This window comes from Mastomys coucha, unplaced genomic scaffold (assembly GCF_008632895.1).
Source record: "Mastomys coucha isolate ucsf_1 unplaced genomic scaffold, UCSF_Mcou_1 pScaffold5, whole genome shotgun sequence".
Lineage (NCBI taxonomy): Eukaryota > Metazoa > Chordata > Mammalia > Rodentia > Muridae > Mastomys > Mastomys coucha.
In genome coordinates, this window is record NW_022196911.1 from 112099716 (window position 1) to 112122503 (window position 22788).

At 46.0% G+C, this 22788-nt stretch overlaps 1 protein-coding gene across 3 annotated transcripts in view; it reads right to left on the reverse strand.

Annotated features, from left to right (window-relative positions):
• Grb2 (growth factor receptor bound protein 2) overlaps positions 1-15629 on the reverse strand; it is a 67657-nt gene extending 52028 nt beyond the window's left edge. The window contains exons 1-2 of one of the 3 annotated variants that reach the window (XM_031350535.1): positions 15413-15629; positions 6496-6700 (exon numbers count right to left, since the gene is read on the reverse strand). In XM_031350535.1, the coding sequence (XP_031206395.1) occupies positions 6496-6573 (78 nt within the window). In that variant the 5' untranslated portion in view covers positions 6574-6700; positions 15413-15629. Of the gene's footprint in view, positions 1-6495; positions 6701-14923; positions 15272-15412 lie in introns of those variants that run through there. The other 2 variants (XM_031350537.1, XM_031350536.1) reach the window with 2 other exon arrangements.
• Between the last annotated feature and the right edge of the window lie 7159 nt (positions 15630-22788).

A 22788-nucleotide genomic window follows, 5' to 3' on the forward strand; every position in this document is an offset into this window, starting at 1 on the left:
CACACATCTGCAGTCAGTACCTACACACATCTGCAGTCAGTACTACACACATCTGCAATCAGTACCTACACACATCTGCAATCAGTACCTACACACATCTGCAGTCAGTACCACACACATCTGCAGTCAGTACCTACACATATCTGCAATCAGTACCTACTTCACATCTGCAATCAGTACCTACACACATCTGCAGTCAGTACCTACACACATCTGCAGTCAGTACCACACACATCTGCAATCAGTACCTACACACATCTGCAATCAGTACCTACACACATCTGCAATCAATACCTACAAACAAAAGCAAAAATAAGATGCAAACATTAACAATTCCCCTGGTCAACAAATGGAGCAAGCAGCTAGCCGGCAAAGGGTGACGGGAACAAACCCCAAATGGTATGAATAGTATTCAACCTCAGCAGCCATCAGAGAAATGAAAATGAAAACTAGAGATCCCACCTCACAGCTGTCAGGAGACAGTCCTCCTCCCGCCTCCTCAAGCACTGCATACACATGTGCTGCTGCGCTGCAGACACCCATGCAGGTAAAACACTCACACAGAAAATAAATTTAAAAATCGAAAACAGAAGCAACAATAAATGCTTACTTTTTTTGTTTTGTTTTGCTTTCTTTTGTTTTTTGAGACAAGGTTTCTCTGTGTAGCCTTGGCTGTCCTGGAACTCACTCTGTAGACCAGGCTGGCCTCAAACTCAGAAATCTGCCTGCCTCTGCCTCCCAAGTGGAAGATTTTTTTTAAAAAAGGGAAATCCTTTATACACTTTTGATGTAAATGTAAACTACTCCAGCCACTATGGAAATCAGCATGGGCATGCCTTTAAATAATAAAGCCAATGAGAGGACTCAGCAGGTAAAGGTTCTGGCCATCAGGCTTGGACCCAAGTGCAATCCTCAGGACTCACATGTCAGAAGGAGCAGAGCAACACCAACAAACTGTCCTGTGGCTTCTATACGCATGCTATGACATGTTTACAATGCACCCCCACGCCATTAAATAGAATTAAAAAAAAAAAAGAGCCGGAGGAAGGAGAGCCCTGACTTCACAAAGCTGTTCTTATCCTCCACATGCACACGGAGACACACCGTACAACATGAAAACACACGAAGACAATGAAAAACTAGAACCTAAAACTAAACAGGCCACGTGGCCAAGCTGCACCATTCCTCTCCTATGTCCTTAAGACTCAACCTCAAGATCAGAGGCCTCTGATTAGTGTTCACCACAGCACGAGCCACAGTAGCTAAGCCATGGAGAACACACACACACACACACACACACACACACACACACACACACGATAGACTGGTTTTTTTTTTCAGTCAAAGAAGTTACATAGTTTGCAGGAAAATGGGTGCAATTGTAGATAATTATATTAAAGGAATTAAGTCAGTGTCAGAAAACCAAATACCAAGTGTTTTCTCTCATTTGTGGATCCTACACTTTAGAGATATGAAAACCAAATACACACACACACACACACACACACACACACACACACACACACAAATGGCGTAAAAGTAGCAAAGAACACACTAAAGGGGGAAAATATGCTTACAGCACATTAAATACAAGCATAAGAACAGCTTTCCATTACATTGTAGAATAATAAAAAAGACAGGTACAAAAAAGGTCTTTTTTTTTTTGTTTTGATTGTTTTGTTTGTTTGGAACAGGGTTTCTCTGTGTAGCCCTGGCTGTCCTGGAAGTCACTCTGTAAACCAGGCTGGTCTAGAACTCAGAAATCCACCTGCCTCTGCCTCCCAAGTGCTGGGATTAAGATGTGCACCACCACCTAGCTTAAATTTCTTTTAAGAACAGAAACAAGTACTTAAAACACAACACTGTAGTTTAGCCAATACTCCCCTCAGGTAATTATAAATGGATTTCTCATTATACCAACACTAAATTATTCTTTATAACTTTACTCAAATATCACACAGAAGATGCAGACACCACTAGACGCCAGGCAGAAAGCCATGATGTTCCCCTTAGCATCTCTCATAGCATCCTCCCTACTCCTAACAGCCCAAAGCAACACAGGTACTTAGCTCACACACTGAAGACTGGAGCACTCCATGTTTGGGCCTCTACACCTCCCTAATAAAAGCTGGGGACAGAGCTTCACATGTAAATGGACTTGCCACCACACTGGTTACCCTGAGCTCGAGCACCAGGAACCACACAATAGGAGAGAAAATGACTGACCTTCACAGGCATACTGTGGCACACATACCCACCCACCTACCTGCAAATAAATAAATAAATAAATGTAAAAATAAAAATCTAAGTGAAGAGGTTTTTTGTTTTTGTTTTTTCAAGACAGGGTTTCTCTGTGTAGCTTGGCTGTCCTGGAACTCACTCTGTAGACCAGGCTGGCCTCAAACTCAGAAATCTGCCTGCCTCTGCCTCCCAAGTGCTGGGATTAAAGGCATGTGCCACCGCTGCCCGACTTTTTCTTTTCTTTTTTTTTTTTTAGATTTATTTATTGTTATATGCAAGTACACTGTAGCAGTCTTCAGAACACCAGAAGAGGGTGTCAGATCTCATTAGAGATGGTTGTGAGCCGCTATGTGGTTGCTGGGATTTGAACTCAGGACCTTTGGAAGAGCAGTCAGTGCTCTTACCCGCTGAGCTGTCTCTCCAGCCTCAAGTGAAGAGGTTTTTAAGGTGCCTTCCTCTTCTCAACCCCTAGCCTTGGCTGCTTAGTTCCTCAGTACAGTAATGTGGTTTTCTTGCAGAGCTGCTGAAGAGAGAAAGGATTGTGTTTCTTCTCCAACAGCAAACGCAACCAACCCAGAGTGTGGTTCAAGGCATGCTTAGTAAATGCAACCCTGAACCACACAAGCAGCAGAGACAGGCAGAAGCTCAAAAAGCAGAAAGTGAACCCAAAGCTATTTCTCAAGCAGTTCAGGAAGATAGTGAAGGTAGTGAGTGAATACTAACAGAATTCACAGAGGTCTGTGGACTTGAAATGACCCCTGGATCCCTGTGCAGCCATACCTGAGGCACATACTCATACATCCCAACATGTCAGTTTTATGTGGGCCAAGGCTAAACTACAAGACAAAGAGTTTTTCACACTCCCTACTTTACCACTGAGCTACAACCCTAGTCCTTTACTCATGGCCCATTCCAAGTCTCTGTACATGGATGGGAAACTTAAGTGCATTCAATCTTGCAAAAGCTTAAAGCTTGCAAGAACAATCCTTCCATTTTTAAGCCCCAGTCCCCCTGCTCTGCAAGCAAAACACAAACTTACATAAAAGGACAAGAAAGGCGGATGAATTTAAAACCGGCCTGGGCAACAGATATAACCTCAAAACAGAACAAGCAAAGAAATAAAAACAAACAAAAACAAAAAACAAAAATAAAACAACAGGAAAAGAAAAGAGAGGACAAGTGTCTCCCTATGTCAATCGAAGTTGAAGGGATCCATGCCACTCCAGCCACTTTTAAATGTGTCTGGGTTCACAAGAGCCATCAAATGACACGGAGCAGTGACGAAGCTGGTTTACTCCCCATAGAAAGGGGAAAACTGCTCGTTTTACCAACAACGCTTACCAGAGCATCTCCCTCCTCTTCACGAAGCTGTTTCAGAACTAGGAGACAAAGGGCAAGCACTGTATTAGCACACACATTCATATTCACTCTCGCTCTGTCATGTTTTGGAGTACAGCCACAAGATTACTAACAAACAACTAATGGCTACTGTTCAAAAGCAATGCTGGCATCATGGCTTCATACCCCATGTATCTAGCAGGCTAGAAAGACTCAAGTGTATGGGTTTCTCTCCCCAAATAGAAAGTGAAAGTAAAACATGAATCTTATGATTCTCCCTCTGCATCATAAACACCTGGGGAGGACATGAACAACTTGTCAATCATTTATGGTCTAGGTCTACGACAAACATAGACGGTCATGGGGAGTGCTGTTGCTTAGAGCCCCTGGTTTTAATCTGTTGATCCTGTGTTAACAGGCAATAGAGTACACTAACAAGAATATGAACTGTGCTGGGCGGTGGTGGCGCACGCCTTTAATCCCAGCACTTGGGAGGCAGAGCCAGCCTGGTCTACAGAGTGAGTTCCAGGACAGCCAGGGCTACACAGAGAAAACCTGTCTTGAAAAAACAAATAAAAAATAGAAAATAAAAATAAATAAAAAAAAATTTTAAAAACCATGTAACATTTTAAAAAAAAAAGAAGAATATGAACTGCCAGCCCTACAAGTTCAAGCTACTAGAGTAAGTTAACTGGGGCCTTTATGCATTTAAAACAAACAAACAAAACAGTATCAGGCATGGTGGGCCTCACCTATAATCTTGGACTTATAGTGAGTTCTAAGCAGTCCTGGGTTACAGAGAGACCCTGTCTCCAAAAAACAAATAAACAGAAACTGGCTCTAACGAGTTTTCTACAGGCTGCAAATGCTGCCTGCCTGAGTAAACTGCCTCGTTATGAGATAGCACAAGTGGATTATCTACTGTACACAGTAACCAAATGACCTCTGTACCAATGGCACCATCACTTAGTGGCCAACGTTCCCTCTAAATTCTACTGCTCTAGGTACGAAGCCAGCAACAGAGGACACTGGTGCTCTAAAGCCAGGACTGCTTCTCTTCTGTCCAACTCTTAAAGAGCTTTCTGTGACCACAGAGCCTTCTCTGGGAGCAGCCCTCCAGCACTGCCTCCTGTGAAGTTCAACTGACATTTCTTTTTTTTTTTTTTGTTTTTTTGAGACAAGGTTTCTCTGTGTAGTCCTGGCTGTCCTGGAACTCACTCTGTAGACCAGGCTGGCCTCGAACTCAGAAATCCGCCTGCCTCTGACTCCCAAGTGCTGGGGTTAAAGATGCATGCCACCACCGCCCGGCTCAAGTGACATTTCTAAGGCACGCAGGGGGAATGACTACAGCAGTCATAGCACAGGGGGACTTCAAAGTCAAGCTCCCTGATTTGTAAGTTTTAGAACCCATTGCCTCGATGGGAAATCTGTGAAAAGTTCCTCTGAGACTGAACCATCCCATCCAGCAGGAAAGCTCTTTAGACAGGAAGGCAAACAACTCAAAATAGCTGCAGGAAGTTCCTGAAACTGACCAGATGCATTGACCAGGCTCTCCCTGGCAAAGTAAGTACTGAAAGCTCCCACTCATGCTGAGCTGTCAAGAGAAGGCTCAAGGAAGAAGAGCTGTAAAAATACTGAGTTCAGACCAGTTGCCTAGAAGAGGTTTAGGCCAGAGTCACTTGGAAAAGGCACTCTCCAGCCCGCTGAGCTGCCTGCAGGCTGTGCAGTGAGCTCCAGGCTTCCCAGCTGTTGTGAGCTGTCACCCATGCTGGGGTGGGACCTGATGACACAGCTGTCTTTGAGTCATTTGTGCTCCTGTACGTAACCCCTCACCCACATTCCTGTAACTCACTCCAATAAAACCCACTGGCTCACCAAGTTGGACTTTACAGCGTCCATACTTTAAGTCTGTTGTTAGCTCCCTATCTGGGCTGGGTGGCCGTGTGTTGCAGCTCCTGGGGAAAGCTTTGTCACACAACACTGCCTCTCTTTGAGCACTGAGGGCAAACATTAACTATTGACAGGTTCACATGAGTCTCTATACTTCTTCCTAAGTCATGTTTTTCACTGTCTTCTTCCATAAATAGAAGGTGTCACTCCCAACAATCTCGACTGAGGCTCAGAGGAACAGCAGCGGGACAGACATGGGCAGCACTCTTCACTTAAATCCCCACACTTAGACGACGCTCACCCTAGAAAGAAAAATGATGTCCAGAAGGGTGACCTGCTCCAGCCCTTGGGTAAATCACCATGTGCAGGTCGGAGCCAGCGCTCATGTCAGAGCAGGGCACAATAAGCTACAACTATGAAGTGACTCACTTCGAAACTGGATCAATTTTTTTATGCAGCTAGATTTTAACGTACAGTAATTACTCTAGCTCCTCTAAAGAAAGCCAAAATCTGACGTGTATAAGGACAAGTTAAACACTATGATGTAGAATTCCATTAGTTTTCTCAGAAATAAGCCGCTGAACTCTTGAGTGAGTTTGGTCATAGATATACTCCCAACCTCTCTAAGCAGCTTCTAATCCACTAGGATCCTACCACAACATGCAGATTCTTCTATGCACTTTTAAGACTAGAGAAATGCTCTTACAGTAAAAAAAAAAAAAATCACATTTAGGATTTTTTAAAATCTCATGTTTTTATTTTTAATGCAACTTCATAAGGTAAGCCTGCCATTCAAATCCCTTTCCTTTGACTTTTCCTGAATCAACAGAAAAACAGACATTCACACAAAGGCAGTTAAGGACGACACATCACAGCGACTCTCATGTCACATTTAATAACCCACTTAGCATCTACTGAAGCTATCCAATCAGACCTTGATGACAAAAGAGCAAGCACAGCTTCTTTGTGTATTGCCACAGTGAGGGAAGGCGGCCAAGCACGAGAAGCGACCACATGAGCTCTTACCTTAAGGATGTCCCCCCTTTTGAAGCTCAGCTCATCGTCAGCAGTAGCTTTGAAGTCATATTTGGCGATGGCTTCCATTCTGAGCGCCGCTCAGTGCTCAGCAGCCTGAAGCAGGGGGGAAGGGAATCTTCCCTGCTGAAGAGCTCTAGGCTCAGCCTTTCCTCTTCTGGGGCTATTCTTGCACACTGGGACACACAATGCCACCCTGGATCAGAAGAGCGATGATTAAGAGAAGTAGCCAGATCGAAGGCAGCCCCGCCCTGCCAATTGGCCTACACTCCCAGCCCCCACGCCCCCTGGCTCCGCAGGGCTCAGCCCCCTCCTCCTCTTCCTCCTCCTCCCTTCCAGGCAACAGCTCTCCTTCCTCTTTTCAATCTCAGCCCCAGGCGACTGACAGGCCCAGCAACCAATAGCAGCAGCTGCCTAAACTATGCCAGAATGCACTTCCTCTTCCTTCCCGCAGGGTGTAAACTCTGGAGCTGGTGAGAGCCTCCTTCAGTCAGTCTCAGCCTTTCCTCCAGCACCCCTTTTCACATCTCCCACACCCAAGGCAATTCCTGCAGTCCATTAAAGGTAGGCCCCCCTGAAGGTGGGGCCACTCCCTCCCGTCCCTCGCCACCGGCTATTGCCCTAAGAACCAAGATGCTCCCACCCCCTGTGAGGAAACACGCAGGACTAGGGTCTCTACTCTTTACTGAAACTAAACCTTGATCTGTTCTCATGAAGGGATGAGAGAACAAGCCTGGAACCTTTTTTAATTCCACTGACTGCGATACAATGAGCAGCAGCTTCATCCACACCCAACTTGTCATCTGGTCACAGACAAAGACAGCTCAGCACTCTTTGCTGGAGGGGGTGGTGGTGGAAATCCACTCTTGCACATGATACCCAAGATCTGGGGTCTGCCTAGTCCTTCAAATAGATGGCCTGAGTTTAACATGCAGGAACAGCCTGCCTCTACCTTATTTTTTTACCCAGCACAAGAGCATGGCTGAAGTTCTCACTTCTATTTAAAAGGAATCTGTCCCAGCGAGTCTGGAGGTGAGATGGGCTTCACAATGTAATTTCAGCTAGCCTGGAACTCCTTATAAGTACACCAGACTGGCCTAGAATTTGAGATGATCCTCCTGGTTCGCCCCTGGAGTGCTGAGACAAGAACCTACTATCAAGTTTACCACCTCAAGGATCTTCTCTGGGGACAGGTAAACACAGGCTGGTGCCGGATAGTCAGAGCCCAGTCTCACCCCATTCCTGTCACACAAATGCTCTCCTCAGTGAGGAGTCCTACACCAAGTAAGCAGTAGGTGGACATGTCTGTTACTTCTCCAGTGTATCCAGTGACATTGAACTGGGACAGTGTGATCATGAGCACAGCACAGCCTCACCTCCACATACCTAAGGAAAACGAAGCCCCATTCTTGTCTGCAGACACTGTTCCCAAACAAACTAAACAAAGGTAGACAACAAGGGCCCCAGCAGAACAGGAGCAGATTATCTAGAGTGGCACCTCTCTTGGATAATTATCACATTAGCAGCTCATTTGAGGGGCATGGGTGACTAGTATTCGTTTGTTCTAAGGTTAACACTGGGGCATTAGTCAAGCCTAACTGCAAATAGGCTAAGCAGCAAGCCTGGGAATATTCAAACAGGGAAGCAGGAGTGTTGTCAAGGGGAAAGAGATCACCTGGTAAGAAGTCCTTTAGCAAAGTCTGAAGCCTATTACCCCAAAAACAGCACTATGGCTTGTTCTTCACAGTCATCCCTTAGCTATTCTATGTGGTGCCGCCTCTCAAGAGAAGAAACGAAGAAAAATCCTAGCAAGTATAAAAGTATTAAATACAAAGGTGCACCCCAGTACTCTTAAATCCCCAATATAATTTTCTGTAGTTATTCTTGATAGCTACAATTTTCTAAAAAGACTCAAATATATCTGGGTGCCTTGAGTAGATTGTGCATCTGGGCACCATGTGCATGCCTGGTGCCCAGGAGACCAGAAGAGGCTGTTAGATCCCCTAGAGCTGAAATTAAAGGTGTCTATAAGATGTCTTACAAAAATGCCAGGACCCACACACAAGTCTCCTGGAAGAATTAATCCACGCTCTTAACCTCCTAACATCTCCCCAGCCCTGATGGCTCTTTGATTTGCATTTCTTTTTTTTAAGTTCCAGTCACACACACACCTGGAAAGAGTGACAAATATGTGTGTGTGTGTGTTACACGCGTATATGACTCAATGCTCAGGGTATCTTAGAAGGTAGCTATTAATACAATCTTCCAGTCAGAAATCTGGGTCTGGTTTAAAATGTTTACTCAGTGTAACAGACAGAATATTTGAATGAATGGCATTTCTCCTGTCTTTCCACACCATGAAGGCTCAACATTAGCTTTGCTGGTCTAGCTCCACAGGGAGGGGGAGAGAGTGGGAGAAAGAAGAGGAGAGCAGGAGACAAAGAATAAGAATATGAGAACTTAAACAAAAATACAACCTTTGTTTTGTTTTGTTTTCCAGACAGGGTTTCTCTGTTCGGCTAGGATTAAAGGTGTGAGCCACCACCAGCTAAGAATACAATCTTATAAACTCCTTTAGGTTACATTTCAGATATAATTCCCCTATCACTTCAATGATTAAAACTATTTTGCACTTTACACATGTGATGGGCTCTAGAGCTGTATGCTACGCAGCTCAGAGATGCTCTCACTGGGTACTGTTAATGTGCCCTGTCACTTCCTGAATCTTCTTGGGAGCACAGCACTATCAACTCTATAGGAGCTGGAGTGACAGCTCCGGGGGAAAGTATGGCTTAAACAATGGAACCCTAGCTCAGTCACCAGACAGGGTGTGTGTGTGTGTGTGTGTGTGTGTGTGTGTGTGTGTGAAGATCATTGTACACAAGTTTACCTTCAGAGTCTTCCTTTAATAATGTTGTGTATAGAGTGAGTTCCAGGACAGTCAAGGCTACACAGAGAAACCCTGTCTCAATTAAAAAAAAAAAAATGTTGTGTATAGATAGGATTTTTGTTGCCTTCTTTAATGAAAGATTGGAATTCCTTTGTTATGGATAAACTAATCCATTCAGGTTTTCTAAATGAAATGCTAATTTTTATATGCCACATACATGGAAGTATTGATTTATTTAATTTTCTCACATTTATCTATTTGTGTGTTTGTACACATAAACTCACCTACATGGGGAGGTCAGAGGACAGATTTGGGAGTCAGTTCTCAATTCCCACCAAGTAAGTTCTAGGGACAGAACTCAGCCCCAGGCTTGGCAGTGCGCACCCTTACTCGCTGAGCTATCTCAAATAGCCTCTGCTGTGATTTTCTGCATGTGACTGATTACTAAAAAACTGGGGCTCTTGTGGCCAGCCCAGTCTAGCTCTGGTCTCTGTATTTCCACCCCATACCCTGTCCTCCTTCTGATGGCCTGACTCCTGTTCTTGCTGGCCCCGTCCCTCAGTCCCTCTTCACAAAATGGTTTTTACTTCTGTGGATTTAATAAAAACTTCACTGAGTCAAAAAAAAAAAAAAAAAAAAAAAAAAAAAAACCAATTTCACCTTTCACAAGTTTAGACATTTGAGTTTTGGTTTTAAGACAAACTCTTACTGTGGCTTGTGCTGGCCCTAAATTCAGGTCGATCCCCTGGCTGTGTCCTATCAGGTGCTAGGATTATAGGTATAAACCACAGTGCTTAGTGTTAAAGAACTACTCAGGACCTGCTGCAAATGAGTTGAATGTGGTGCCAGATACTGAAAACTACCTTGCCCGTGTTCTCTTGTAGCCCAGGCTGGCTTCCAACTCTATGTAGCACAGGATGACCTCCCTAGTGCTGGGATTATAGGCTTGCATCAGCACACCCTGTTAAACTAGTGCAGGGATCCACTCTAGGGCTCTTAAACACTTGGCACACAGGGTACATGCTAAGCCTGAGTAATGCCCAGCCTGATTGTGGTTTTCCTACCGCTGTACAGTTGTGCTGCAGATGTCTGTCTGTCTCAGGTTCTGAGTAACATAAAATGCATGGCATTCTGCTACATGGTATTTTGACAATGACAGTCTTTGAGTTTTACTGATTCCTGCTTTTCAAAGACAACAATATAATCCTAGCTCTCCATCCAATTTGCGTAAAGAGCATAACACATGAACGGACGCTGACAACTGCCCTCTCTACTAGTATGTAGCAGAATACTATGGCTTCCTGTGCAGTACCCTCACTGCTTTTGCAGTAAGCATGTATTACTTCTGCAGCGGTTTGAATGCTTGGCCCAGGGAGTGGCACTATTAGGAGGTGTGGCCTTGAGACCCTTTACCTAGCCTCCTAGAAGCCAGTCTTCTCCTATTTACATTCAGATGAAGATGTAGAACTCTCAGCTCCTCTAGCACCACATCTACCTAGACATTGCCATGCTTCCTGCCATGATAATGGACTGAACCTCTGAACCTGTAAGCCAGCCCTAATTAAGGCTTTATAAAAATTGCCTTGGTCATGAAGTCTCTTTACAGCAATGGAAACCCTAAGACTTTATATTGAGATCACAAACCAAAGACCTTATAGATCCTTTGGTATAAGGCCCAGATCAACTATTTCTTTAGCATTTGCAAAATAAGGTGAGGCCAGAGAAGCAACTTACATTTTCTAAATCCTAGTAACATGGCAAATAGGGAACAAGGCTAACAGCACCTACTAGTAAACCACCTTGATGGTTACGGGGTTAACTAGTATCATGGGTCCCTTTTCAACTATAAGTCTACATGTGACTGTCAATCTAGACCTCGTACCCACATGTATGAACTCAGAAGAACTCTTATGACAGATACACTAACAACGCCACTAATTACAAACTGGGACTGAGCCTGGAGCTGTTGATGACACTCCTCAGTAAAGCACTTGCCTATCATACTGAAGGCCCTGGGTTCGAGGTGTGAAGGCATATGCCTGTAATCTGAGCAATGGAGAGGTCAGGCTCAGTCTAAGCTACACAGCAAGTTTAAAGGAGAGTGGTAATGTATTCCTTAGCATGCTCTATGCAATAGGCTTTGCTCCATCATAGCACCAGACAGACTGACATGTGTTAAAGGTACGTCACCCCACCTCACAGTCTTAATGCTACTTTACATACATAAGAACTAATTATGGGGGCTGGAAATGTAGCCAGGTTGGTGGAGTGTTTGCCTAGCATGCACAAAGCTCGGGGTTTGATCCCCAGCATTATGTAAACAGGGTGTGGTGGATTACAACTGCAATCCTGGCACTTAGGAAGGTAAGCAGAAGGATCCGAAATTCAAGGCCACACTCAACTACAGAATGAGGCTGAAACTAGCCTGGTTATAGAAGATAAATAGAGGACCCCCAAAAATTGAGCATGGGCTTGAGGTATATAGCACAGTGGTATAGAGTTTATCTTCCATGTGCAAGGTCCCAAGATCACTCCCCAGCACTAGAGTGAAACGTAGCCACTGCTATAGAACCTGGATCCATGGGAGAGTATGGGCCTGACCATCGTGCACAAGGTTCTAGCTCAATTCCAAGGGGGGCGGGGCAAACTAAATCCAAGTATTTGTTGCAAACCTATTTTTAAATCAGCCCATTCAAGGACTAATTTATTGTTGGGTGCCTGCTTGTTGTGTGACAAAACTTTTCCTGGAGAGACACAACACAGTGTACTCAGCCCAGCCAGGGAGCCCACCAAAGTCCAACCTGGTGAAGCAGTAAGTGTATGGGAGTGAGTTACACGAGTGTGGGTGAGGGGTTGCTTACAGGAGCAGAAATGACTCAAAGACAGCTGCATCAACCAAATTCCACTCCAGAATGAGTGTCAGCTCACAGAAGGGGGAAGCCTGGAGCTCACTGCACAGCCTGCAGGCAGGCAGCTCAGCGGGCTGGAGAGTGCCTTTTCCAAGTGACTCCGGTCTAACCTCTGCCCAACAGCTCAGCTGGTTTCTGCTTCTTCCAAGCAGCTGGCCTGGCCTCGAACCTTCTTTGCAGGTTTGTTGGTCTGAAAGTCTCCTTCACAACTTGGAGGGCCTCAGCTTTCATGGCTTAGTCTGGCAGGCAGGGGCCTAGTGAATCTGGTCCGTTTTAGGGACTTCTGCAGCTATTTTTGAGTTGTTCCATTCACATTCTGCAATCTTGCTTGAGTGCTGCCACTACCTAACTGTGACAGGGTCCCCTCCAATGGTAGCAAAAGCAGAATGACTCAAAGAGAAACCAGGGCTAATGTTGGTGCACACCTACAATCCCAGCACTCGGAAAGCAGAGACAGGAGAATCTCGGAGTTTAAGACCAGCCTAGTTAGTCTACAGACAGAGTTCCAGGAAAGCCAGGACTAAACAGAGAGACCCTGACCGTGCATCAAAATAAATCAATAGAAAAATAGTTTGAGACCAACCTGGACAGTATATCAAGACATTGTCCCAAAGTAAAAAAAAATTTCAATAAAAAAAATTTTAAAGAATTATTTATTTTATGTATATAAGTACACTGTAGCAGTCTTCAGATGCACCAGGAGAGGGCGTCAGATCTCATTACAGATGGTTCTGAGTAACCATGTGGTTGCTAGGAACTGAACTCAGGACCTCTGGTAGAACAGTCAGTGCTCTTAACTGCTGAGCCATCTCTCTCTCCAGCCCATAAATTTTTTTTTGTTGTTTTTTTGTTTTTTCAAGACAGGGTTTCTCTGTATAGCCCTGGCTGTCCTGGAGCTCACTCTGTAGACCAGACTGGCCTTGAACTCAGAAATCCGCCTGCCTCTGCCTCCCAAGTGCTGGGATTAAAGCACCACTGCCCAACCATAAATTTTTTTTTTAATTGGCAGGCTATGTTTATACATGCAAATTTTAAGAATCACTGATAAAATGAGGAAACACTAAGCAAAATTTAAAATTTGCATTCCAGATAATGCAGTGTTTCTAAACAAAATAAAAATGATGTATATTAGGCTTGGCACAACTCGGGGGGAAAAATCAACTTTGACAAACACAAAACAGTAAATCTCAATAACCGTGGCCAATCAGCAGGTGACTACCACTGAGTGCCTGTCGGGACCTCAGCTTTGCTGTCTCCTAAGTCTAACACTCCATAATTCTCCACAAGGGCTGCTGCACACATATAGACATCATGAAAAGTCCTCAGCACCACAGTAAGCACTACTGGGCCAGGGAGAGTAACAGCTCAGGCTGTAAAAGCACTGGCTGCTCTTCCAAAGGACCTGGGTTCAATTCCCGACACCCATATGGCTGCTCACAACCCTCTGTAATGCCGGTTCAAGGGTACTTGCCCTCCTTTAGCATCTGAGGGCACCAGGATGCACACGGTGCACATGTGCGCATGCACACACACAGAGGTGTAGGCAAATACACTCAAGCATGTAAAAAATTTAAAAATCACTTTTAAAAGCCTTATTAGGACTAAATCATTAGTTAGGGTAGGTAGGTGGGCTTTAATTCACAAATATCAAAGTTCTCTTATATTTCAAGCTGTCTTACTTCACAAACTCCATGGGTGATTTCTCATTTAACAATAGTTGACCTCACTAAAAACTTAAAAAGGAGTCTTTCAGCTCCCAAACTGGCTCAATCTCCCTTACTAACAGTGAAGAAAAAAGAAGGGAGAAAGAAGGAAAATACTAGGCACAAAAGCATGATCTGTGAAGAAAACACCAAAATACAAATAGCACAAGCAAACAGGCAAAATCCACTTGTGATCTGGTGGCACTATCGACTACTTAAGAATGAATTCAGTCCTTTGAGTTTCCTAGTTCCCAGGGGGGAGAACTTAACCCCCAACCACCATCCCTCACTATGCCCCCACCCCTGTGGCTCCCTAATAGCCCTTCTGGCTGGCTGAAGAATACAGAGGACATTTAAAAGGAAAGCTAACAGGGAAAGTATCTCCATCTAAAAGAAAAGAGGATCTTAGAACGACAGAGAACATGAACAGTGCCCAGACCGGCAGAAACTTGAAAATTATAGCGGAGGAACAGTAAGAAGGGGAAGTAGATAATTTTTTTAAAGGGAGTGGAGGGACCAATGACTGGCGTTACAAATCCAGTTCGTGTCCCTAGTAGAGTGGAATGGAGACAGAAGGCAATAACTGCATAGCGAAGTGAAAAGAGAGGTGAAGAAGTCAAAAGAAAGCCAATTTCTCTAGCCTCTTTTGAGTGTCAACAGCACCAAAAGATGACGTCGAACGCGCTTCGGCTCCCCGGCACACTGCACTGCCCGTAGCCTTCGAAGAGAGCCTAAAATCACTTTCTTACTAACCCACCCGACCTAAGAGTGTCGCAAACGGGCGTGCACGCGCGGGGCTCTCTCCCCGAAAATCCTTCCTTCCAGCATTCCCATCAGCTGCTGCTGCCTTTCCCCTCAACAAGTATTTTTTTTTTCTTCTCTCAAGTACTTCTAAAAAAGGAGCGCCCAACTCTCACCAAGACCATCATCCTAAGTCACGGTGGATTCCCGCACACAATTCGACCGCAAGATGCCAGGAGACGGTGACGTGGTTGCCTCGCAGGTCGAAGAAGCATCAATCACCGCGCTAGCAGCCGGCACCGAATCCCCCGCCTCCCGGGCTCAGTCAGCCTGACTCAGAGCAGCGCCCCGTGCCTCTCTCTCTCTCTCTCTCGGCTGCGCCGGGCTCCCCCGCGCCCAGCCGGCCGGCCGCCGCAGCGGATCTCCCCGGCGAGCCGGGTCTCGGCCCCGAGCGGGAGGAAGACCGGCACCAGGAAGGAAGCGCCCCAAAAGGGGAAACGAGGAGCCGGTTGCGCAGCCGCGGCGCTCGGGTCCGAGGCTCCCCCGGCGCGCGGGCGGCCCTCCCGGCAGCCCGGAGCAGACCGGGCCCGAGCTGCCCGCCGCGGCGCGGGGACGACGCAGCTCCCGCTCGCTCACTTCCCGCCCGCTCTCCTGCACTCCCTCACCGTGACGCGCCGTCCGCTCCGTCACCCGGCCCGGCCCGCTCCGCGCTGCCGCCCGCGGCCGCCAACCTCGCCGCTGCTCCCGGACCGCGGCGCCCGCTGCCCCTACCGCCGTCCCCGCCGCCGCCGCCGCCGCCGCAGCCTCGCTCGCCCGCCCCGCCGCCGCCGCCGCCCGATCGCAGAAGCAGCAGAGCAACCTAGCTTCCGCTCCTCGCCAGGGTCCCGCGAGAACTTCCCCACGCGGCCCCGCCCCGCCGCGCCCCGCCCCCGCGAGACTTTCCCCGGCGGAAAAGGCCCAGAGCGCAAGCGCTCCTCCTCCGCTCCGCCCGGCAGGTAGCCTGGAGGGGGGCTGTGCGCATGCGTCAGTCGGCTCGCTCCGCAGCAGGTGGCACGGACTCGGCTCCGCCCCCCGCCCCTCCCCCGGCCGTTGTAACCCCCTCCGTGCCGGAGTGAGTGAATTACAGCTCTGCTCCAGAGGAACAGCGCTTTCACACTCTAATCACGTCCTCTCTACCAAAGCAAAGCGCAGAGGCCTCGAGGAGTGGGGGGAGAGATCTCAGGACGGCTCAACCGAAATAGAGGACCAATGCTGGAAACGTTTGGGGATCTGGTTCGTACAACCCGCAGTGTTCGATGAACTGTTTGATTGGTCTGTTCACGGAATGAGCCACATACCTAGGGTAGGTGTTGGGTAAAGAAGATGAAACGACTAGCAGAGATCCTGGCCTTCCAGCGGTTAAATCGAGAGAAGCAGCAGAAGAGTAAACAAGTAATGTCTTGGGCTGGAGAGACTGCTCTTCCAGAGGACGTGAGTTCAGTTCCCAGCACCCACACCAGATGGCTCACAACTGTCTCCAGGAGATTTTGTGCCGCTGGCCTCTTGATAGCACCACCATTCACCTGCACACACGCACACACACACACACACACACACACACACACACACACAGCTATAACACACATAGCTCTTTGGGGGAATGCTGAGGGACCCAAAAAGATGGAGAAAGGCTGGCTCTGTTCCTCTGCCCACTATATAAAAGACTTAACAAAGAAGGTGACGTGGAACTGAGTACTGGAGGGTGAGTAGGAGTTCCGCATCACAGGAGCCAGGGTAAGCGCGCATAGCCGGCAAACGGAATGGCACACAGCAGAGGGGTGGATGGAGGCGTGAGAAAGTCGTGTTCTGCGCGATGCAAAGTACAGAGATTCCTATGCGAAGCTGCCGGTTATGGGGGAGTGGTAGATGAAGCTCGGAGAGCAACCTCTCCAATTACAGGAGAACAAGAACTCAGCCAATGTTAATGTGTTCTCTAGAAGCCAACAAAACACAGTTAAGAACACCCAAGCCTCCGCAACAATAATGAGTCCACTAAAATAAGGAAAGTGAATTGTTCTTTCCCTAAGTGTTTACTGAATGTCATTTGCAATTGAAAGTGCCTTTGAGAGCAAAAGCCTGGGATCCAGCCAGCAGTGTGCAATCTAGATAGAGTCACTTAGTTTTAAAGAGAACAACTCTGGGCCTAAGTACCAGGACCTACATAATTAGAATGACCAGTGACAGAAGAGGGGGCTGTCATTTGGTAGTGGAATAATGAGCGGTGAAGCCAGGATGCTCATCTTAGGTTTCAGTGTCAAGTGATATGCAACCTTGAAGCCTTGGGATTAGGTATCTGTAGGAAGTGGCAATGTACCATCCGAATTCCAGAGTCACAGGGACTCCGCAGGACAGCTAATGTCTTCATTTCATTCTTAGATACAGTGAGAAGACAGATCTCGTGTGCCCCCACCTGTTAGCCCTTCACCAGGAGTTCTGAGGCAAGAGGATTAAGACTTTTGAGGCTGTAAAACTGGAGAGATCGCTCAGTGGTTAAGAGCACTTGAGAAAGACCTAGGCTTTGCTGCCGGCAAAGTTGTGGCACTAACAATCGTCTATAACTCCAGTTCCAGGGAACCCAAGGCCATTTTCTGATACAACACATATATATGGTACACATACACACTTGTAGGCAAAACACTCATACAAATAAAGTAAAAAAATAATTTTAAAGGGGTTTTGAGTCTATCCTGAGCTGTATGGCAAGACCCTGTCACTCAAAAACAAAACAAAACAAAAATTTTAAGGAAACGATGTTAATAAGTAATACAAAATATAATATGCCCCAAATTAACCCAGTCCTACCTTGCTCTAAAACTTGAGTTTTCTTTCCCCACTTTATTCTAGAGTAGTGGACTGGGAGTGGCGGGGGACAGAAATGAAGGGGAAGGAATTAGGGCTAGAGAGATAGCTCAGTGGTTAAGAGCACTCATTGCTCTTCCAAAGGTCCTGAGTTCAATTCCCAGCAACCACATGGCAGCTCACAACTGTGTTCTGGTGTACAGATTTACATACAAAAAAGTACATATGTATGGACATACATACATACATATATATATACACGCACATACATCTATATGTAAATAAATCTTTAAAAAAAGAAAGAGGAGGAGTAGGAATTAGCTACTCAACAGAAAGAAGGGGAAGTAATGAAGAGTGAGTTTCAATCTATTAAGTGTGCCTGGGTACTGAAGAGCAACATGGAAATCTGTCATGCAAGAGGTGTGGCTTGGGAATGAGTGGATTCTCACACGACACTTCAATGTTAGGACTGCTCATACTCAAGACAAATCTTCGTCCTGACCAGACCATATTTATAGAAGGCCAAGGAAAGCCCTGGAAACATGTTCTCTGTCATCAGTTGCATCCTGTCACCATGTCCACCTGTCCATTGTTGGATCCCAAATATTGAATACTGGGGAAGGAGTATAATGATGCCTTTTTTTTTTTTTTTTTTTTTTTTTTTTTTTTTTGGTTTCTCTGTGTAGCTCTAGCTGTCCTGGAACTCACTCTGTAGACCAGGCTGGCCTCCAACTCAAGAGAGCCGCCTGCCTCTGCCTCCCAAGTGCTGGGATTAAAGGCATGCGCCACCACTGCCAGGCTAATGATGCCATTTGTAAAGCAACACCACCTTTCAGACTTAGAGTCTAAACATTTGTAGGATGGAATATAGGAATATGGGAGGTGGGACAGAGTAGAGCTCAGCAGCAGAGCAGCTGACTGGCAAGTGTAAGACCCAGGGTCCTAGCTCTACTACAGGGACTAAAAGGGAAGAAATTGAAGTGACATGTGATATCACATGTTGATTTATCTGGGCAGAGTAGCCATGCCTGCATGGAGAAGTCAAGGCAGGAAGATCAAGAGTTCAAGATCATCCTCTACTATCAAATTTAAGACCAATCTGGACTATATAAAATTGTGTGTGTGTGTGTATGTATGTATATATGTAAAATAAATATAAATAAATAGGGCCAACTGTGGTAGCAGCACTCAGGAGGCAGAGGCAGACAGATTTCTATGAGTTTGAGGTCAATCTGGTCTATATAGTAAGTCACGGGCTCACCAGAGCTACATAGAGAGACCCTGGATCAAAATAAATAAATAGGCCTAGAGAACTGGCTCAGCAATCCTAGCCCTGTAGAGAATCTGAGTGTGGTTCCCACCATTCACACTAGGCAGCTCACAGCCACCTGGGATTCCAACTCTAGGAAGGTCCAATGCCTTTGATCTCCGAGAGCACCTTTGCTCACACACACACACACACACACACACACCTACCCACTCACACTCAGAGACACACATACACAGATACTCAAAATTAAAACTTAATAAAAAACAGAGTCTAGAGAGATGACTGAAAGGTTCACACTCTGCTCTTTCAGAGGACCTGAGCTCAATTCCCAGCACCCACATGTGGTTCACTGTTCTCTAGCTGCAGTTCCAGAGGTTCTAACACCCTCTTTGGCCTCCTGGAGCACCAAGCATGCACGAATTACACATACATACATGCAGACAAAACACATATACACATAAAATAAAATATAGTAATAATAAAAATTATAATAAATTATTACCAGGTGTGGTGGTACATTTCTATAATCCAGACACTCAAGTAGTAGAGTCAAGAGAATCAGGAGTTCAAAGCCATCCTCAGATACATAGGACATGCAAAGCCAGCCTAGGCAATATAAAACCCAGTTCCGAGCAATAAACAAGAAAAGATCATGCTTCCAACCAGACCTTGAGCATTAACTCCTCTTCTGTGTAGGCAAGTGTTTTCAATTATACTTATAGCAGATTGTACTGCAAACAGTCAAAGAGAATGTTAGAGGAAAAAAGAAGTCTGAGTAGGTGGGTGGTCCAGGGAAGGGAAGGGTGGTGAGGAAGTGATGGTGTGCTGCCTTTTGAGTGGAGGATGCAACACTCCAGGACATAAAGGTAGAAAGACCCAAAAGTGCCTATGTGTGTCCCCTACTAACATGAGCTAAGCATCTTTCTATAGTGAGCAGGATTTTTCTGCCTAAGGTTTGATGCTGACTGTAAAAAACATAGTTCTAAAAATATGACCCAGGCTGTGCTGGCGACTGTGGGAGCACACAACCAGGAACTTCTCCCAGCGCCAAAGGCAGTGGAGGAACCGAGGGTGAGGTTGGGACTCTGGTTAGCCTAAGAGGAAGTGAGGGGTCTAGGAAAAAGAAGCCAGCAGTATGGGGTTGAGACCGTTGGAGAAACCTGGGGCACTCCATTCTGTGGTTCGCTGAAGCAGGCCTGGGTCACAGGCTGATTTTCATCGTCAAACCACTTTATCACTGAGAGTGCAGAGTGGAAAACCAATTAGAACTAAAATATTTATCATCTACAAGATAATGTTTAAAGTCTGTTGCAAGGCTCTTAAGGATCAGCTGCTGCCTGTGAGCAAGTACTCCCCTCTCAGCTCACGGCCGGCCAGCACTAACTCCCTTAAGACTGAACCATTGTGGTTTCCGGAAGGTGCCATATCTTTTGAACATCCATATCTTTGCTAATGCAATTTCCTCTCTTCAGTTGGTCTTTCCTCCTATACTTAAGTCCCCAAGTCAGTGTTTTCTTCAGAATTCCTGCTACACCCAGGTATGGTTGTGCACACGTATAATTCAAGCACATAGAGGAAGGAGATCGGAAAGATAGTTCAAATCATCCTCCGCGACACAGCAAGTTTAAGGCCAACCTAGGCTACATCAGACCCTTTCTCTGAAATAAAACGAGGTGTGGAGCTGGACAGATAGTCCATGGGTTAAGAGTGTATATCGCTCTTATAAAGGACCCGAGTTTGATTGGCAGCATCCATACAGAACAGCTCATAGCCTCCTCTAACTCTGCCTCATGGTTATGTGATGCCTCTGACTTCCATGGACACTCATACTCACGTGCATAAACCCTCTCAATACATACACATAATTAAAATTAAAACGATGGGCCGGGCGGTGGTGGCGCACGCCTTTAATCCCAGCACTTGGGAGGCAGAGGCAGGCAGATTTCTGAGTTCGAGGCCAGCCTGGTCTACAGAGTGAGTTCCAGGACAGCCAGGGCTACACAGAGAAACCCTGTCTCGAAAAACCAAAAATAAATAAATAAATAAATAAATAAAATTAAAACGATGTTTTATGAAATTCACCATTATTCTTCTGGCCTCATACTCTGCCTGGTCCAGCACTTTGGAACAGACACAACTTCACATGAGCTTGTTGGTCTTCTTGGTTGGTACCCATTATGAAGGAAGTACGTGAATGGGCAGATGAGTGGAGGTAAGCATGGGGCTGCTATTTTTGTGCAGTGGTAATAGTTGGAGCTAAGGAAGTGGGTGTTGGGTAGCTCAGAAAAACAGTACGCACTAAAAAGGATTTTTTAAATTTTGCTTCTGTCTTCTGTGCGCTGGTGTTGTGCCTGCATGTGTGTCTGTGTGAGAGGGTGTCAGATCTAGAAGTTACAGACGGTTGGGAGCTGCCAGGTAGGTGCGTAGAATTGAACTTGGGAAGAGCATTTGGTGCTCTTAATCACTAAGCCATCTTACCAGCCCCTGAAACAAAACCCAGAAAACAACAACAACAAAAAACCTTTGTGTGTCTGTTTCAACTGTAGTTGTAATTAAAATAAATATTGTGAGGGTGTCTATGTAAAATTATGTCTAAATATATCAGATCTGGAAAATAATATTTGAAAGGAATGGTAATTGTGCCAAAATGGATGGTGCTTGAAAACTGTAGCGGGGATTGCTGGGCAAATCGGCCACATCTGAATGTAAATTAGTCACCAGAAGTGTGTCTACTGTGTCCTGCATGCCCTCCAGCTTCTGTGCACCCCCCTTTGTTGCTGTTGGCGGGTGGGGACAGAAAGGTGTCTACCTGTGAGTTTTATGAGTTATCATACTGCCACCTGCAGGTGAGCCCTAGGCATTGCCCTGAAATTTGCTATTTCGCTGCCTGTCTGTAGCTGACCCCTTAGGAGCTGGTCTACACTGCACCAGGCATCTCCTGAGACACCCACATCACCTTGCTTCTGTTTTGTGGTTTGTTCAAAATTCTGCTCACATTTGCTCAGCTGACCCTGGAAGCTCGGCTGCCTGAAGGTTCCCCCGCCCCCGCTCCTCCCATCCTTCCTCTCTTTCTCTACCTTCCTTCGCTGAACCTGAAGCTCACAGTTCTGGCTCGGCTCAGCTGGCTGGCCAGTGAGTTCATGGAATCTGTCTGGCTTTACTCCCCAAAGCCAGGCTTACAGACACACAAAGCTATGTCCAGTTTTCTCCTGCTTTCGTAGAAAGTGCTCTTGCTCATGAAGCCATCTCCCCAGCCCCCTATGCTTTCTAATAAGCCACTGTCCCCAGTCACTTTATAAACTAGTAGTAGTAATAATAAATTCTCACTTCCAAACAGTGGGACACAGCAGAGCAAAGCTCTAGGAGTCCTGGAAGGGTGGAAGTCAGAGATGCATTCACACCTCCAATCCCAGCACTCAGGAGGCAGAGACAGCCTGATTGAAGCCAACCTGGTCTACAGAGTGTGCTCCAGGCCAGCCAGGGCTACACGCTGAGACCAGGTCTCAAGAAAAATTAATAAAAACAGAAGGCGCCAGGAATAGTAGTGGTGCACACCTTTAATCCAGCCCTCAGGAGGCAGAAGCAGGTGGGTCTCTGAGTTCGAGGCCAGCCTGGTCTACAGAGTGAGTACCAGACAGCCAGGGCTACACAGAGAAATCCTGTCTCAAAAAACCAAAATCAGGCTGAGCTGTGGTGTCTCAAAAAACAAAAACAAAAACAAACAAAAAAACCAAAAAAATCAACCAAACAAGACAAAGCATAGAGAAGGAAGAGAGAGATCATGGAGGCTCTGCAGAGGAGACGGTGTTTGAATCATTTCGAATAGCAAGCGTAGCCATATGTAGAGCCATGCTGGAGCCCCTGTAGATAAAGCAGTAAGCATTTAAGGTGGAGAAAAGAATCAACAATTCTTTTTTTTTTTTTTTTTTTTTT